This window comes from Phodopus roborovskii, unplaced genomic scaffold (genome assembly GCF_943737965.1).
Source record: "Phodopus roborovskii unplaced genomic scaffold, PHOROB, whole genome shotgun sequence".
In the NCBI taxonomy this organism is placed as follows: Eukaryota; Metazoa; Chordata; class Mammalia; order Rodentia; family Cricetidae; genus Phodopus; species Phodopus roborovskii.
In genome coordinates, this window is record NW_026125052.1 from 24,238,740 (window position 1) to 24,254,402 (window position 15,663).

General features: G+C 47.1%; 1 protein-coding gene across 1 annotated transcript in view; it reads right to left on the minus strand.

The window, feature by feature from the left end:
• Fam20a (FAM20A golgi associated secretory pathway pseudokinase) overlaps nucleotides 1–13,082 on the minus strand; it is a 41,775-nt gene extending 28,693 nt beyond the window's left edge. Inside the window, exon 1 of the mRNA XM_051179673.1 lies at nucleotides 11,852–13,082. Within this exon, the coding sequence (XP_051035630.1) occupies nucleotides 11,852–12,255 (404 nt within the window). The 5' untranslated portion in view covers nucleotides 12,256–13,082. The remainder of the gene's footprint in view (nucleotides 1–11,851) is intronic.
• Nucleotides 13,083–15,663: the final 2,581 nt, after the last annotated feature.

Consider the following 15,663-nt stretch of genomic DNA (forward strand, 5'->3'; position numbering starts at 1 on the left):
AGAACACAGACATTGTTTCTTCACTATCAGCCCCACCACCAAACGCAAATGGAGAGGGCTGGATGTTGATGGGAACCAAATAACTCACTTGGAATGTTAGCGGAAACCAACCAGCGGCCCTTCACTACTGGTGACTCAGTGTTGAAGGCACCAGGCACCCCCCAGCCACCCTTTGGATGCATGTCACACCCCTTCACACACCAGGAAACTCAGGCTCTAGGATATAAGCCTCGGGTTTCACAGCACACAGAAGGCAGCCATGACAGAATTCAGAATTGTCTGCTGAGCTCCTTAAACTGTCATGTTCAACCACCCACCCACCCACCCACCCATTCACTCATTCATTCATTCACCCACCCACCTACCCACCCACCCACCCATTCACTCACTCACCCATCCACCCACCACTCACCCATTCACTCATTCATTCATTCATTCATTCATTCACCCACCCACCCATTCACTCACTCACTCACTCACTCACTCACCCATCCACCCATCCACCCACCCACCCATTCACTCATTTACTCACTCACTCACACCTCACTCAGTCACTCATTCACTCACTCCTCACTCACTCATTCACACACCCACCCACTCACTCACTCATTCCTTCATTCATTCACTCACTCACTCACCCATCCACCACTCACTCACTCACTTATTCACTCATTCATTCATTCATTCACTCACTCATTCACTTACCCACTCATTCATCCACCCACTTCACCCATTCATTAGATATTTTATGAGAACCTACACTGCACAAGTGGTACTTTAGGCACTGGAACAAATATGCCTCATCCTTCCATGAATGTCCTCTGGCTGCTGCAACTAGTCACCACAAATTTGGTAGCTTAAAATAACATGTTCTCTCATAACTCAAATCTACGAGTCTGAAAGATAGGTTGCCTCCTTTTGGGATCCATTCTTTATTTTTTCCTTGACTACCATTGTCATTCTGGATGCCTCATTGCAGTCCCTGCAGGCTTTGCCATGTCTTCTGTGTGTGTCTAATCTTCCTCTCACAAGGACACTTGACAATGGATTTAGGGACCATCTTGATAATCCCCAATGAGCGTTCCTTTCAACTTAATTAAATCAATCAAAAGTTATTCTTGACTTAATTACTTAAAAGAATTATTTCTCAGAGGAAGATGCTAGTCCCAAGACCTGGGTGCTAGAATGTGGGGCCCTTATTTAATCCCAAACAACCCCTGAAGAGCTACAATCCAGTGAGGTTATTGTTAAATCAATAAACAAGATGTGAAACAAGACTTGGGGCAAAGAAGCACCCAGAACCCCCTCTGGCTGGCAGGATAGAAGGCTTTCCTTTTGTAAAGAAGAGCTAGAGAACAGGGAGAGCTGGCTGTCTCCGGAGGAGCTCAGCTCTTCTAGTGTACCTGCTGATTAATTATACCTTTGTCAGTAGATAAGACTTCTGGTGAGTAGGGCACAGCATCCTATCAGTGGGAGAATGTGAATCCACATCCAGCGTCCCTTACCAGGAGATTGAGGAAGACGTGCTTTTCATGGATGTAGGTGACATGGCTTTACTACCACAAAGAATAAGTCATTTTAATAGTTCATAGACTTTATGGTTGCCAAAGAAGGGGCCGTAGCTCATATAAATATAACCTATAATTATATAAATCCAAGCTTGTAGTTTTTGGCTGGCTTTTTCCTACCTTTTAGTGGGTTTTTAGCTAAAAACAGAACAGCTGTTATCCACTGTGGGTAACTGGGTGTTTGCTTTGTAATGAGTTTAACCCGGAGAGGCCATTGATGCATTAGGCATCCAATGGTTGTGTTATTGATGGTTTTCATTCGGTTATAATCGATTTAAAATTTTTTCCAGCTCCTAATTCTGCAGCCATATCCATGGCATATTGATTGATTAATTACTCATTGACTTATCACAGCATATCTGAAAGTATAGTCTGAGGGGAATCTAGCTGGCCTGGGGACCTTTGGTTTCCCTTTGGACAGAGGTCAGTGACTTTAAGCCCACTTACCTAGCCCGTTTAACTCTGTGACCTGCACGAAGAACCTTTTGTTCCTACTTCCAACTTTAGCTAATTACCAATTCTGTTTCTTTGCAGAACCTTGAAAGCCTGCAATCCAGGTGCTGTTGGTTTTTTTTTTTTTTTTTTTTTTAAATCTTAATGCAGCTGTCACTCAAGTGCTGATTGCAAGCTCTGTTCAAAAGGTAAGGGTCACGGAGGATGGTCCAAAGGATGTCTGGTACCCACTGCCCTGGATACTCAAGGCTTTACCTTCTTTCCAAAATGAGACAGAGACCTGGGTACCAGGATCCTGGTGTGGGTCTGGGTGAACATAATTCCATGAGGCTTATGCTGAAGGTGTGTGTGCGTGTGTGCATGTGTGTGTGTGCGTGCGTGTGTGCATGTGTGTGTGTGTGTGTGTGTGTGTATGTGTGTGTGTGTATGTGTGTGCTCTCCTAAGGAAGAGGAGGAGGAGGATGAGGATGCCAGTTCTTATGCAATGCTATGACTTGTGGTCATGGTGGCAGTGATGTGGTGAGGACACTCCTCTGCTGAATCATCTCCAGGAGTCACTCTGCTTTCCCAGGCCTCCCAGACATGCATGGTGGTTTCTAAGCAGAGCTGACTCTGGCAGGCTTTCTTGGCAGAGGTGAGAAATGCCTTACAACCAGCTCCACTGATCTCTCATGTTGTCTTTGACCTATTTTTTCAACTACTTTTTATTTTATGTTGCATCAGATCATAATTATTTTATGATATGGCCGGAAGCTTATCTAATGGATGATCTTTGATTCTCTTTTATCTAAAAGGTTTCAAAAACATTTGAAAAGATAACTATATAGAGTTTGTATTTGTGATGAAATACAGCTGTCCCTGGCTTAATGGTCGTTTCTCAAATGAGACATTCGTGGCCTGCTCCCCTGAGCTTGTAAACAGGTCTTCATTTGGCAAAAGACTCCGTGGATGTAACTAGTTAAGGTTCTGGAGATGAGACTAGATTATGTAGATGGCCATGAATTTAATGATAAATGTCTTGGAAGGGAAACTAATTACACAAATGACTCTGCATGTTCATGGTGTTAATTTACTATATAAAATTACCTTTAGGCTATGTGTACAGGACACATATGTAACAGAATCACCAATTGGTATAAACATGGTTTCCACTTCCTACATATCTCATTTTATATATATATATATACATATGTATATATATAAAACATAATGTAAAACATATAACATACATACATACACATGTGTATGCATATATATAAAATTCCAAAATGTTTTCAGCCTCAAGCATTTTGCCTCAAGTTAGGTATTCTCAAGCCAAATCACCAATGTCCAACAGAAGAATGGACAGACAATGGTTTTTGGGAATTCTCTTATAAAACACAAGCTCCTCATAAACCTCTTGGGGAGAATCAAATCTTTGTCACTGTTTCTAAATATTACATTGGTTATTAAGAGGAAGTGGGGTGGTACATGTAACCCATTCAACCACAGCATTCCTTAGCCTTGGAGATTTTCAAATTTATTTTTAAATGCTTTTGTGGGTATGAGTGTTTGACTATACAGATGAGTATCCGGGTCCCCTTGGAGGCCAGAAGACAGGGTTGGATTCACTGGAACTGGAGTTGTTTATAAGCCACCATGTGGGTGCTGGGAATTGAACCCAGGTCCTCTAGAAGAGCAGTCAATGCTCTTAACTGCTGAGCCATTGCTCCCTCTCTGAGGATTAGGATTACACAAAGAGCCAGTTCTGAGCATCTGCCCTCAAACTGGGGGTTGTTGGGGAGGTTCTAGAAGAATCAAAACCTTCAGACTAGCCATGTAGACAAGCAGATTAAAAAGGGAGTAAGAGGAGAGCACATAGTTAGATTCTCTCTCATCTAGGAGGCAGGGAGGCTGAGGAGGAGGAGTGAGGGAGGAGGAGGAGAAGCAGCAGCAGCAACAGCAAGGGGAGAGCAACAGGGACAGGAAGGATCTAGACAGGCAGGGAGCCCAGGTAGCAAGAGTAGGGACCGGTCAAAGGTTGCTTCTGCTGTGTGTGGCTGGCCCTGTCATTCTCCTAGCTTTGGCTTCCTGGGTCTCTACTTTTGTTTCTAGTCTTGCTTGAACTCCTTCAAGTTGGATTTCTAATTCACTAAACCAGTGTATCCTGATGAATGCAAGGGGGTACTTTGCAAGTCTAATGAACTGCTTCCTAGAGGGCAAGCATACTCTCAGAATGCAAATTTTGCATATTTTAAGGGAACTGTGGATCCTACCTGAACTCAGTTGGATACAGTGACCCCAGTTAAAATCCCCCACAATGAAACTTTGGTTAGCAGAGGAGGCTGGATTTGATTATAGAATTGGGGTCACCCAGTCTGACTTTTTCTCTTCTGAGGGCTCAGGGGAACACAGGATGTAGAAATAAGCAGTATCACTGGCAAAGCATAATTCTTATCAGAGTAATAAAGAAGGTGGGCTGACAGTGAGAACAGATATGCACTTTCCCTACAGGAAAGTGAGCTTTCTGCTGTTAAGGAGAAATGGACCAGAAATACACATGTGCCCATCTCAATTGCTGAAACCAAGACCCCCTGGGACATGGGGCTGGGCCAGGAGAGATGATCTGTCCCTTTGTGTAGATTTGATTTTGGTTAGCACCATCAAAAGTGTTTGTCTACGACCCAAATGCTGGCAGCTGAAGCATGTTTGCTGTCTGAGATCCGTGCTTAGCTCAGCAGCTGAACCAATGCTTTCTTTGGGGTATGTCTTGGGCTCAGTGGTGGAGTGTGCGCTAGTCTAGGGCTCTAGCTTGGGGTTGACCTCCAGTAGGAGGAATATAAATCCAGGCTACCATGCTGTCTATGGTCCAATTGCTGTGTGTGTGTGTGTGTGTGTGTGTGTGTGTGTGTGTGTGCTAGAGACAGACAGAGACAAAGACAGAGAGAGAGGAGACACACATACAGAAAGATAAACACAGACAGACAGACAGACAGAGAATGCATATGAACAGAGGCCAGAAGTTGACATCAGGTTTCTTCCTCAGTTGCTTTCAGCTTTGCTTGCTTGAGGGGCTGAACCTGGAGCTCACCCATCTGTCCACACTGGCTGGCCAGCAAGCCCCAGGGATTCCCCGTTTCCACCTCCCCAGTGTTAAAACTACAGGTGCACACCCCTGAGCCCAACTGTCTTATGCAACAAGCGCTTTACCTTTCCAGCCCCTCTGCCAGTGTTTCTCTATTTTGCTGAGTTTTGTTTTGTTTTGTTTTTTCAGGCACCGGGCTTCTTAGGAACCACAGTCCTTTACTGTGCTCTCTTTCCTGTGATTCCACACACTTATTATCTGGCTTATTACTAGTGAATCCAATAAAACAGGCCCTTTCTGGAACTTCGCGCACACTCTCTCTCTCTCTCCCCCTGCTCCAGCCAAACTCTCCTGGCTGCCCCCAGGGCTTGGCCCCTAAAGCCAAGCTCCACTGGTGGAAAGTCTTGGACACTGGCTTCTCCCCAGAGCCCTCAAACTCAGTTCTGTCCGTCTTACCACTTCAGCCGTAGAAAACTGTGCCAAGTGACCGGGCACAGAGAGAGCTGAGTGTTTTTTCCATACTTTGGTTTTCATTAGGTGCATACGTGAGTGCCTGCCTATAATAACAGGTAGTAATTTATGCCCAGTAACTTGTGCTCCGCTAAAGCCACAGCTGTTAGAACGCTGTCCCTACCGGGCTCTAAGCCATACGCAGGCATCCTTCAGCAGAATCCACAGCGTCTCATCAGCTTCCAGCTTGACGAATAATCACAGGAAAAGTATAGGCGGGCACCTGCCAAGGGGCAGGGCAGGGAGTGTTTTGGCAAATTTAAGGCCTCTGTGTTTCCCATTTTTATTTCACGCAAGGCTTCTTGGCTGCTCTTCTTAAGAAAGCAGAAGAGGCTGAAGAAATTCCTTCCTCTTAGCAAATGACACCTTCTCAACTTTCCTTCTTGCTCCCCTCTCAGGTCTGAACTTGATTTTCTTCAGGCTGCTGCCATAGGAAGTGGACCCAGATCCAAATCTCACATTGGCTCGCCAGGGTGGTTTTGCATTTAGACTTTTATAGGTGTGGTAGCGTCACAGTCAGGATCTATCATATTCAAGGCCTTTTCCAAAGGAGGTAATCAGCTATTCATAGCCCCCAGTCCCAATGTCATTTCTTTACAATTACTCATCCCACAGACATTTACTAGGGATCTACCCCTTGGCAAGCCACGGAACAGATGTATGGGGGTGACTGCACAGCTGGGGCTTTTGGTGCCAAGAGAAAGTGGCCATTCATTGTCACGCCTCACTCCAAGCTCCATGAAGTGATAGTTGGGCATAGCAGACAATCATGCAAAACTCTGTGTGCTATGTGGACAGAATGTATACAGCCACAGAAGAAGCAGTGTGGGGACTATTGTCAGAAGAGACTTTCCCTAAGAGTCCAGGTAATGGCCTCTGGACATCAAAGGGCACCGGGCAGGGGTGTGGCTTGGGAGTTGCTAAGTTACAGACATGATTCTGTAGCCACTCCCTCGGAGTCCAAAGCCTGCTGTGGTTTGCTTTCTGCCTGACTTTGGCCAGCTTGTATGGCCTTCTCATCCTGTTTCCTCCACACAGCAGACTAAATAGTAGCAGTATGTTCACTTCGCATTGCTGTGCTACAAAATTATTACAAAGCTAATAGCCTAAACACCTCCCTCCCTACATTGTCTCCCAGGTCTGGAGGTCCGAGGCCTGGCTCTGAGTAGATCTGTGAGCTGTGTGGGGTCACACATGGCTGACTGAGTTAGATTCTTGTTTGGAGGCTCTGGGGAGTGTGGGGTGGGGGGTACAATCTGTACCCTACTGTTTCCAGGCTCATTCCTGTTGATAGCAGAATTCATTTCCTGGGGGGGGGGTGAAGGATCTATTTTCTTGCTTTATGTCAGCAGGTGTCAACCTGGATTCTGAAAGGTCATTTATATCCTCTGCAAAATGATCCCCTTTCTCTTGAAGTCAGCAGTGGTAGTCAAACTTTTCTGGCTTCCTCCTTGCACATAAACTCAAGGGATCTTGATTTAGGGATATGTGACCAGGTCAGCCACAACAGTTAGTTTCCTTGTTCTGGGACATCTTGCAAAATATATTTACAGAAGGCACATAATAGAACTGGTCCGAGTTACTAGAATAAGTGTGTGTCCATTGGTCACGGCTGAAAACCTTGGGAGGCCATCTTGGACTTCTACTCACCACATGTATCTACTTCCACAGAACCTGTGAGGCCCAATGGACAAGTGTACATGAAGGAATTGGTAGGAAACAAGTGTGCTTCAGGCAGGGTGGTTTACACTCGAAAGGTCCGCCACTTGAGTTTCCAGGATTGAGGAGAAAAGTGGTTGAGGAGAAGATGGCTAGGGTCTGGAAACAATGGCGCAGCTTGTAGATTCTGACTGAGGGCTTCTCTTTGATCTGTTTGGAAGCAGGATGGGCCACCTTCCTTGGATGACTGTCATTGATACTTCCCTGATGTAGCTCTTTGTTGAGGTGAAGACAGTGAGAGCCGGTGTGCAGCGGGAGAATAGCCTGGACGGGCCTTCTAGACTAACTCACTCAGGAACCATCTGCCTGTGGCTTCTGACTCCAAGCAGCCCGAGGTCTCGGAAACCACCAAGATAATAGCCTTTCCAAATCAGCCCAGCCAGGCTCTAATTAAGACCGATGGAAATGAATGCCCACTCCAGTTGCTCACCACATGTAGGCTGTGGCTGGGGAGCATTCCCAAATCCTGGGAGGCCATTTCTCTCTGAGCCTGGCAATGCTAAGAAATGCTCAGATAAAAACCAAGGTCCTGTTGACTTTGGGAGGGATGCAAATGGCCACTGTCTGTGACTGTGTGCCTGGACTTCTGGGCACCCTAAAGGTTGAACTGCTCATGAGGAATGGATGTTGCAAATGTGGTCTGGAGTAGTCACAAGGTGAGACATACGAAGACACTGGGGACAGAAAGCGAAAGGGTGAAGAGGTGTCGTTGCTCATTGCACATTGCTGTGGGAGGAGGGCTAATCTTCTGAGAATTCTTGGCTAGACAGCTCTTATTTCCAGCAGAATCCTTCTTCTCCTCTTCTGACCTTTTCTCCTTATTTTCCTCTGTCAGCCGTGTTTCTGGATCTTCTCAGAGCTTCCCCCAGAAAGACTTCAGCCAAGTTACTCCTCTTGAACAACTGTCATTTTTGAAAATCTGCCCAGTCTCTTTGCTGTGACTTCTAAAGAGAGACTTTGGGCCAGGATTCATTTCTGGGATAATAAGGGGGCCTGAGGGGAGAATGACAGAGGCAGGGACGGTACAGTACACACACACACAGACATACACACATAGACACACACACACACACACACACATACACATAGACACACACACACAGACACACACAGACACACAGACAGACACACACACACACACACACACACACCTTCTGAGAGATGCAGAGTCTGTGATTGCCGGCCAGTACCACATCCCTGACATCAGAGGAAGACAGACAGGAGGAAAAGCAGAGAGCAGAGAACTCATACTTGTATCACAGCTGTTGGAGTTCCTATACGAGGGAGGCATGGCCCTATTTGACCTTAGAGGAACTGACAAAAGATATGTGGGCAAAAGGCCAGGCCGAGCTTTCCAGTTTTGACATGTCTGTCTAAGGAAGTTCTGGACCAGAGAAGAAACTCCAAGATCAGCCACCAAGAATGCCAGGCGGACCGCAAATTCGAACTGCTACCTGGGATCCAGGTGAGCCTCGACACCACCATTGCCGATTAATGACTGTTTTCAGTTGATGCCCTGAAATAGTGAGGTTGACATTTCCCTTCTTCCTGTCCCTCTGCCTTTTTGGTATTCCAGACAGGTGCCAGAGGTGTCATCAGGGCTGATGGAGCCTGGCATTGGCTTGCTCGCTGTGATCAGCCGCTGACAACCTGACAGGAACACTTTCCCTGATTACATTTTAAACTTGGACTGTACCACACTTGGTTGCATTTCCAATGACAGAGACACAGGCAGTAAGGCAAGGAGGAGCTGTCATAGAAGGAGGTTTGCCCAGTCTTCAGGATCAGAGGACACACACCCAGCCTACCCGACACACAGAGTGGCCTCCACATTTCAACCTAACTAAAATCCCGACACCCAATACATTGCCATCGGGGGAGAACGGAAACATTCAAGACAGTGCATATACTCAATCTAGTTCTGTGTGAAACCGAAGAGGAATGTTCAGGGGTGGGGGAGCGGAAGAAGCCATTATGTACTCCCTACTGGAAACTAGCTCCGGATAGTTGTCAAAAGCATTTTTCTGACCGAATGTCATCATTTCTTAGAGTTGCAGTGAGAAAACAGAAATTATTACGAAGAGTGCGGGCCTGGCTCTTTTATTTTCCCCCCACCTTTCCTACTGTGGTTGATAGTTTTGCTGATAGGTTTGGTTTTGGATAACAATTAATGTTAGGTAATTATTGACAGGGAAGCACCACTTATATGTCATTAGCCTTTAACTACTAGCAGGGTCATGGCTACGAACAAGGACTTGTCTGTGCAAGACACAAACAATTGGTCAGGTCGTTCATTATTTCTCCCTTTGTTGCCTATTCTAAACACCAGCTTGGGGGTTCTGGGTGCTTTCTTGGTCCTGTCCCAAGGTTCCCAAGGTCTATTAACACACCCATACATCTTCACAGTCATCAGAGCACAAACCAGTAAGGGTCGGTGTGGTTACAGTAGAACTTTTGATATAATTCAAATCCAATGAGTAGTTCCAGGCACTTGGAGACAGGCTGGCCTCAATCTCAATGAGGAGATGAGGATGACCTTGAATTTCTACCTGCTACATCCTGAGAGTCAGGATTACAGATGTGCACCAGTATACCTGGTTTGTGGGGTTCTGGGGGTCGAACCCGGGGCTTCATGAATTCTGGGAATGCTTACTCTACCAACCGAGCTACACTGCCAGTGGGCTCCATTTTTAACACTGGTGCACCTCTAACACATTTGCTTATTAATACCATCCTGTTGTTCACAGAGCTCTTCAGGTGGAGGGAATGAGTTTTTTGCCTCCAAGGTCAAAGTTCAACACTATTAGGTGCAGGTGAACCTTTCATAACATCCCCAGACCTTGCCTGGGAGACTGCTACTCTTAGCGATCTTCTGAAGACAGATAGCAAGGTCAGTAGCCCCCTCCCCCCCACTGATCCCTTGTTAAATGACCAACATTTCTGGGCAGTAAATTGTGTGTTGACACATATCATTGTTAAAAAGCAACCTCAAAAATCAATTACTCAGCTTGGCGGAGGAAGATTTTTGCTTTTCTCCCAAAATATTGCCATGACATCTCCTCCAGGGCCTGAGTAACACAGGGAAATTGAAGGTGACAGTTGCAATGAGACTAGGCAAACATGCATCTACATTTACAATAGTGAGCAACTTTGCTCATAGCCTGTAATTCTTAGATCTTTGTTTGATGTGTGGATAATTTTTCTAAGGGCAACATTTTCTAGTTCACTGATCCATGATGCTCCCACATTATTGATGAAATTAAGGTGATACTGAAAGTGACAGCACTTTCGAAGCAATCTTAAACTGCCTTTTTATTGCATGCAATTAGCAGTAGAATTGAGAACCATTTTCTAATATAAAATCATCAGCCATAGAGATTGCAAGTGAAATCCACTGTAGCGATCTCAGCCAATAAGTTTCAACTTCTCTTCATTTGCTGAAGTCTTCCCTCCCCTCCCCTGCTCCAGTTTTAGCCCCACAGAATAATGAGGAAACAGTTAAATTGGGCTAGCAACGAGTTTCAGCTGAGATTTATGGTGTTCTCATCTTCCCGAGGGACTATAAAACCACCACTGACATCTCATTCTGAAATCTTTTGTATTAACAGATGGGTGTGGCATGGAAAGAGAACTCTGGATTCAAGTGACAGACAAGTTCCATACTTTGAAAAAGAGTCCTTAACTCATATGAGCTTTTCTGATATTAGCTTGGAGGCCTCTCCAGCAGTCACTACCACGCCATCTGCAACACACTCCTGCCTGCAAAAACACTCTTTACATTTACCCTAAATATTTTAATATTTCACTCTAAATTTTGTTTTCAGTTTACAAAATACCTAGCTCTCTCTCTTCCCTGCCCTCCCCCCGCCCCAGCCTCAGCCCAAACCAACACGATAATAAAAGATAATAAACTGCCTTCAGTTCAGAACACTGGCCAAAACCTGACAAGCTACATTTAGTGAGCAACAGGGATTGACCATGCCAGAGAGCTGGGAGTTTAACTCTTGCTCCAGCTGAGTCTTTGATCTCCAATCCTGGGCAGAAGGAGAAAGACAGGGCAAAAATTGGGTGTTTGGGATTTGGTATAGCTTCGGGCAAAGCGCTCAGGTTTGACCAAAGAGCAGAGGTGAGTGCAGGATTCCAGCCAGCTCAGCTTTAAGCCTCACTCTGGAAAGCAAAGGCCTAACAGCAGCTGTCCACATCGCAAGAGAAAGGGGCTCCAGAAGGCACTGGGACCAGGAGAGCGACTGGATAGAGAACCGGAGAACTCAAGGGAAGTGGCTGGGAGCATTTCTTTGCTATTGCAAAGAAATTATTTCTCTGAGATCTTACTCCAGGGCTGATGTCTAAAGTCTGCAACAGCTGGTGGGGGTCCAGAGGGGGAAAGAAACCCACAGCCAGATTGTGAAGGCAGGGTAAAGCCAGGCAGCCCAGGGAGGGAGCCGACCTGGGTAGACAGTGCCTGGAGAGTCAGGCTAGGGAGCCTGGCACCTAGGGGAGGACGGGTCCCGGCAGGGTCCTTAGGCAGGGTCCTTACCTGTTCCAGCGGGCCACCTTCCTCCGGTAATACCGCAGCGCCTCCTGGCTGGCCAAGAGCCAGTCTTCGGGACCCAGAAGAGGCGGCTCCTCCGGGACTTGGTAGAGCGAGTGGGCGAAGAGGGCCTGCAGCTTGGAGCGCGGGCCAGAGTGGCCATAGCTGGGATGCTCAGCTCCGAGTCGGGCTCGGGAAAAGTTGTGCGTGGCGGTGCCAGGGTCCAGGGAGGCTGCGGCCGAGTGCAGAGACGCGGAGGGGGCGCGGCCGGAGCACGGACAGCTTGCAGGGCGCTCGCGGGGCCGTAGCTGGCGCTGCACTTGCGGCCAGAGGTGGAAGTAGAGGTCGGCGGAGAAGAGCGCGCCCAGGAGCAGCAGGGCCAGCAGGCGGTCCCTGCGCAGCCCGGGCATGGCCCAAGCAGAGACCGGGAAGCACTTGGGGTGCAGACAGAAGAAGCTCCAGGGATCCCGAAGGAGATGGAATGCTCACTGTGGGGGATTAGCTCCTTTTTGGAAAGGTGTCGTCCCTGAACTTGGGGACCTCGTGCAGGAAGCTCACAATGTTGACAGCGTCGCCTTTTCTCGCCCAATAGAGACACAGGGTTGGGGTTCTCTGGATACCCGCTTCTCGAGCCTTCTTTGCCCTGTGTTACCTCCCTCCCGGGGCCCGTGCAGGTGGAGGTCCCCGAGGCACGGGTGCTAGCTTTGGTGGCCGGTGGCCGGGTAGGGGTGGTCACTAGAAGGAGTGCAAAGGAGCTCTCTCCCCTAGGAGGAGGCTGGAGGCCACGCGTAGCCCCGGGTGTCTTTCCCAAAGATGCGGTCGTTCCGCAGCGGCTCCTTCTGCAGGCGACAGGGACTCCCCTGGTCCGGGCGGGCAGGAGGGGTGGGAACAGAGAGTTGACGAAGCGGGGGCACCCCGGGGCGAGCTTGTCTCAGCGCCTGGGCTCCTGGAGGCAGAGGTAACGCCTGGCCTCCCCCTGCCTGGCCTGGCCTGCCGCCCGCACCTCCGCCCACTCTCAGCTGGCACCTGCCTCTGGCGTAGCTTACCAGCCAAACTCCCAATCCCTCTGCCGCCGGCTCTGCCCTTCCACCTTGTCATCAACCTCTTCTCCTCCCCCATCTCCTCCTCTTTGCTCCAGGCCTCCTACTTTCCCTGCTCAGGGCTCTTCATATATATTTTGCTGGACTCAAGTGAGGTGGGCTGGAGCCGTTCATTTCCATTTTTAGTTTTTAGAAAAAAAAAAAAAAAAGATAATGCAAACCCTTAAAAGCTCCTGTAAGCTTTGCCAGATGTGTGTATTGGGGTGCGGATCTCATTTCTCAGCACGCTCCCTGCAGGGTGTAAACATAACAACCAAGTGCCCAGAACATAGTAGGTGCTTGCTCAGGAGACACCTTCTTGCCCTTTAAAAATAAGCCCTCCCCCCCCCCCTTTTAACCTAGAACCTGGGTGATTTCCTGTTTGGATGGAGTTTGGCTCCAAATCTGCCAGTACTTTGAAAAGAGGAAATGGCAGGGAGGGAGGGCCCCAAATGACCCCACTCCGAACCCTTGAATGCAGCTTGGTGTGAAGGCAGTCCACCCAAATGAATCACTGGAGGGTTCGCTTACTTAGATTTTTCTTCCGATGATATCCTGTGAGGTCATTTACACTTCTCCACCCGGGTTCCTTCCTTCTGAGGAGCGTGGTGGGGGGAGGGGTGGCTCTGAAATCCTGTCTCTCTGTTTTATAATCCGGGAGTATAGTAAAATGTGAGTCTGCCTGGGGAGGTAGCCCCACCCTGGAGAATGTTCAGGAAAAGGCATCCTGTCTGCTAGCTATTGCCTGTCTGGGCAGCAAAATGCCTATGTGTGTTAATTTCACTGGTTAAGGATCTCCAGTCTCTTGTTGAGATACCATCACTTGAGGTTTCACAGTGGAGTTGTCCCTGCCCTTAGTCAAATATGTCTTGTGTCACCTGCTTGCTGTCCTCTTATCTTCAAATGAACATGTGTGTTTGTGCATTCGTGTGTGAAGGCCAGAGGTCAACCTTGAGTGTCATTCTTCAGGAGCCATCCACAGGGACGTTTTTTAAGGCAGGTTCTTTCACTGGGAGTATGCATGCATGGATTAGACTAGATTGGCCGGTCAGTGAACCCTAGAGATCATCCAGTCTCGGCTCCCCTCACCCCCAGTGCTGAGATTATGAATCTATGCCACCACATTAGCTTGGGTCTTTATGTGGGGGTTGGAGACTAAACACAGGTCCTTGTGTTTATATGACAAGAAGTTTACTAATTGAGTTATTGCCTCAGCATCTTGTAAATAAAAATTTACCTCATGAGGTCATCCTGAGACTTAAAATGAGTTCAAGCATATAGACTGCTTAGAGCATTTGCTAACCTATGCTAGATAACAAGGAGACATTGTCAGCTGTAATGATTAACCCTTGTTTCTTGTAATGCACTACGTTAGGTTGGAAACTATGGTTTGAGAGAAAAAAAAAAAAACAGAAAAACTTGGAAATACAAAACACCTAGAAATACAAAACACCTGGAAACACAAAACCCCAGGAAAGGACAAGATTCCTAAGGCTGAGCTCAAGTCAGAAACCTCAAGACTCACTGTTCCCAGCCAATTCACATGAGCTAGACGTGGTCATAAGCCTCGGAGAGGCCTGAGGGACTTTGACATTTTTATCTAGAGTTAAATTTTAACAGGTGGTCAGTTTCCGAGAAAATTTAGAACTTCTGTTGTGTCTAATTAGGCATTATGGCCAGGAGATTAGAAGACCAGGCAAAGGATGACGGTATCTACAGTAATAGGCTGGTGGCATGTTTCCAGACTGGCAAAGCCACCATATGCCTTATGTCTTTGATTCTCCCCAGCCAATGGATCATACATCCCCAGCAGACGTTTTCATCTGACCCAGGATAGGAAATGCTATTTGAAACTTGCTTAAGGACTATCTAAAATAAAGGTCAAGGGCAACGCTGTGCATGGAGGTCATACAGGAAGTGAATGTGAAGCTAGGGAGAAAGGGCGGGCACTCTGTCTATAGGACTGGTGCAGGTGGTGGTGTCAGAGGAGCAGCGGATGGCGGTTGACATTAGGGTGTCAGCCCACCAAGAGGCAACTCTCTGATGGGTGAGTCTGGGATAACAAGGCCCCCAAGACCACAGACCCTGGAGTCTTTTGCTTCTGCTGTACCCTCACATGCTTGCTGCTGCCTTCTTTCCCTGATATCTGGTGAACGGGATGGGGTGGGGGGGGAGTTCCCCATTGCCTGTGGTGTAGTGTGTTTACCTCATGGAGACATCTACAAAAAAAAAAATTTGTATTTTTACCTGTGGATTATTATGAAGATGATTCCCTTCCTAAGATGTCCTGTCTGATGGATAATAATAATGTTAGATTAAATAGAATTTTGATGATAAAAATAAAACAGGGAAGTGTCACACAGCTAGGACACATGGGTTTCTATTGAGGAGCCCCATAGACTATGGCTTCGGCTAATGATTAAGAAAAACAATTGAGTCCCAGTAGCTTAGCTAGCTTAAATTCTTTTCATCTTAATGTTGGGATATGTGTTCACAGGTTTTGGAGTGCATAATAGCTGAAATGAGGTTTGGAAAATAACTTAAAGTTAGACTAAGATGTTTCTGTCAAATAGCTTTGAGGTGAAATGCCCCAGAAGACAATCTAAAATTTTCGGAAGACACATAGTTGAATGAGGAACTCATTAAGGTCAGGGAACAAGGACAAAACATCCCAATTATCATTAGCTGACATGCCTTTCTTTTTGGATTGGTTGATGACCAAAGGTGATGATTAATTCC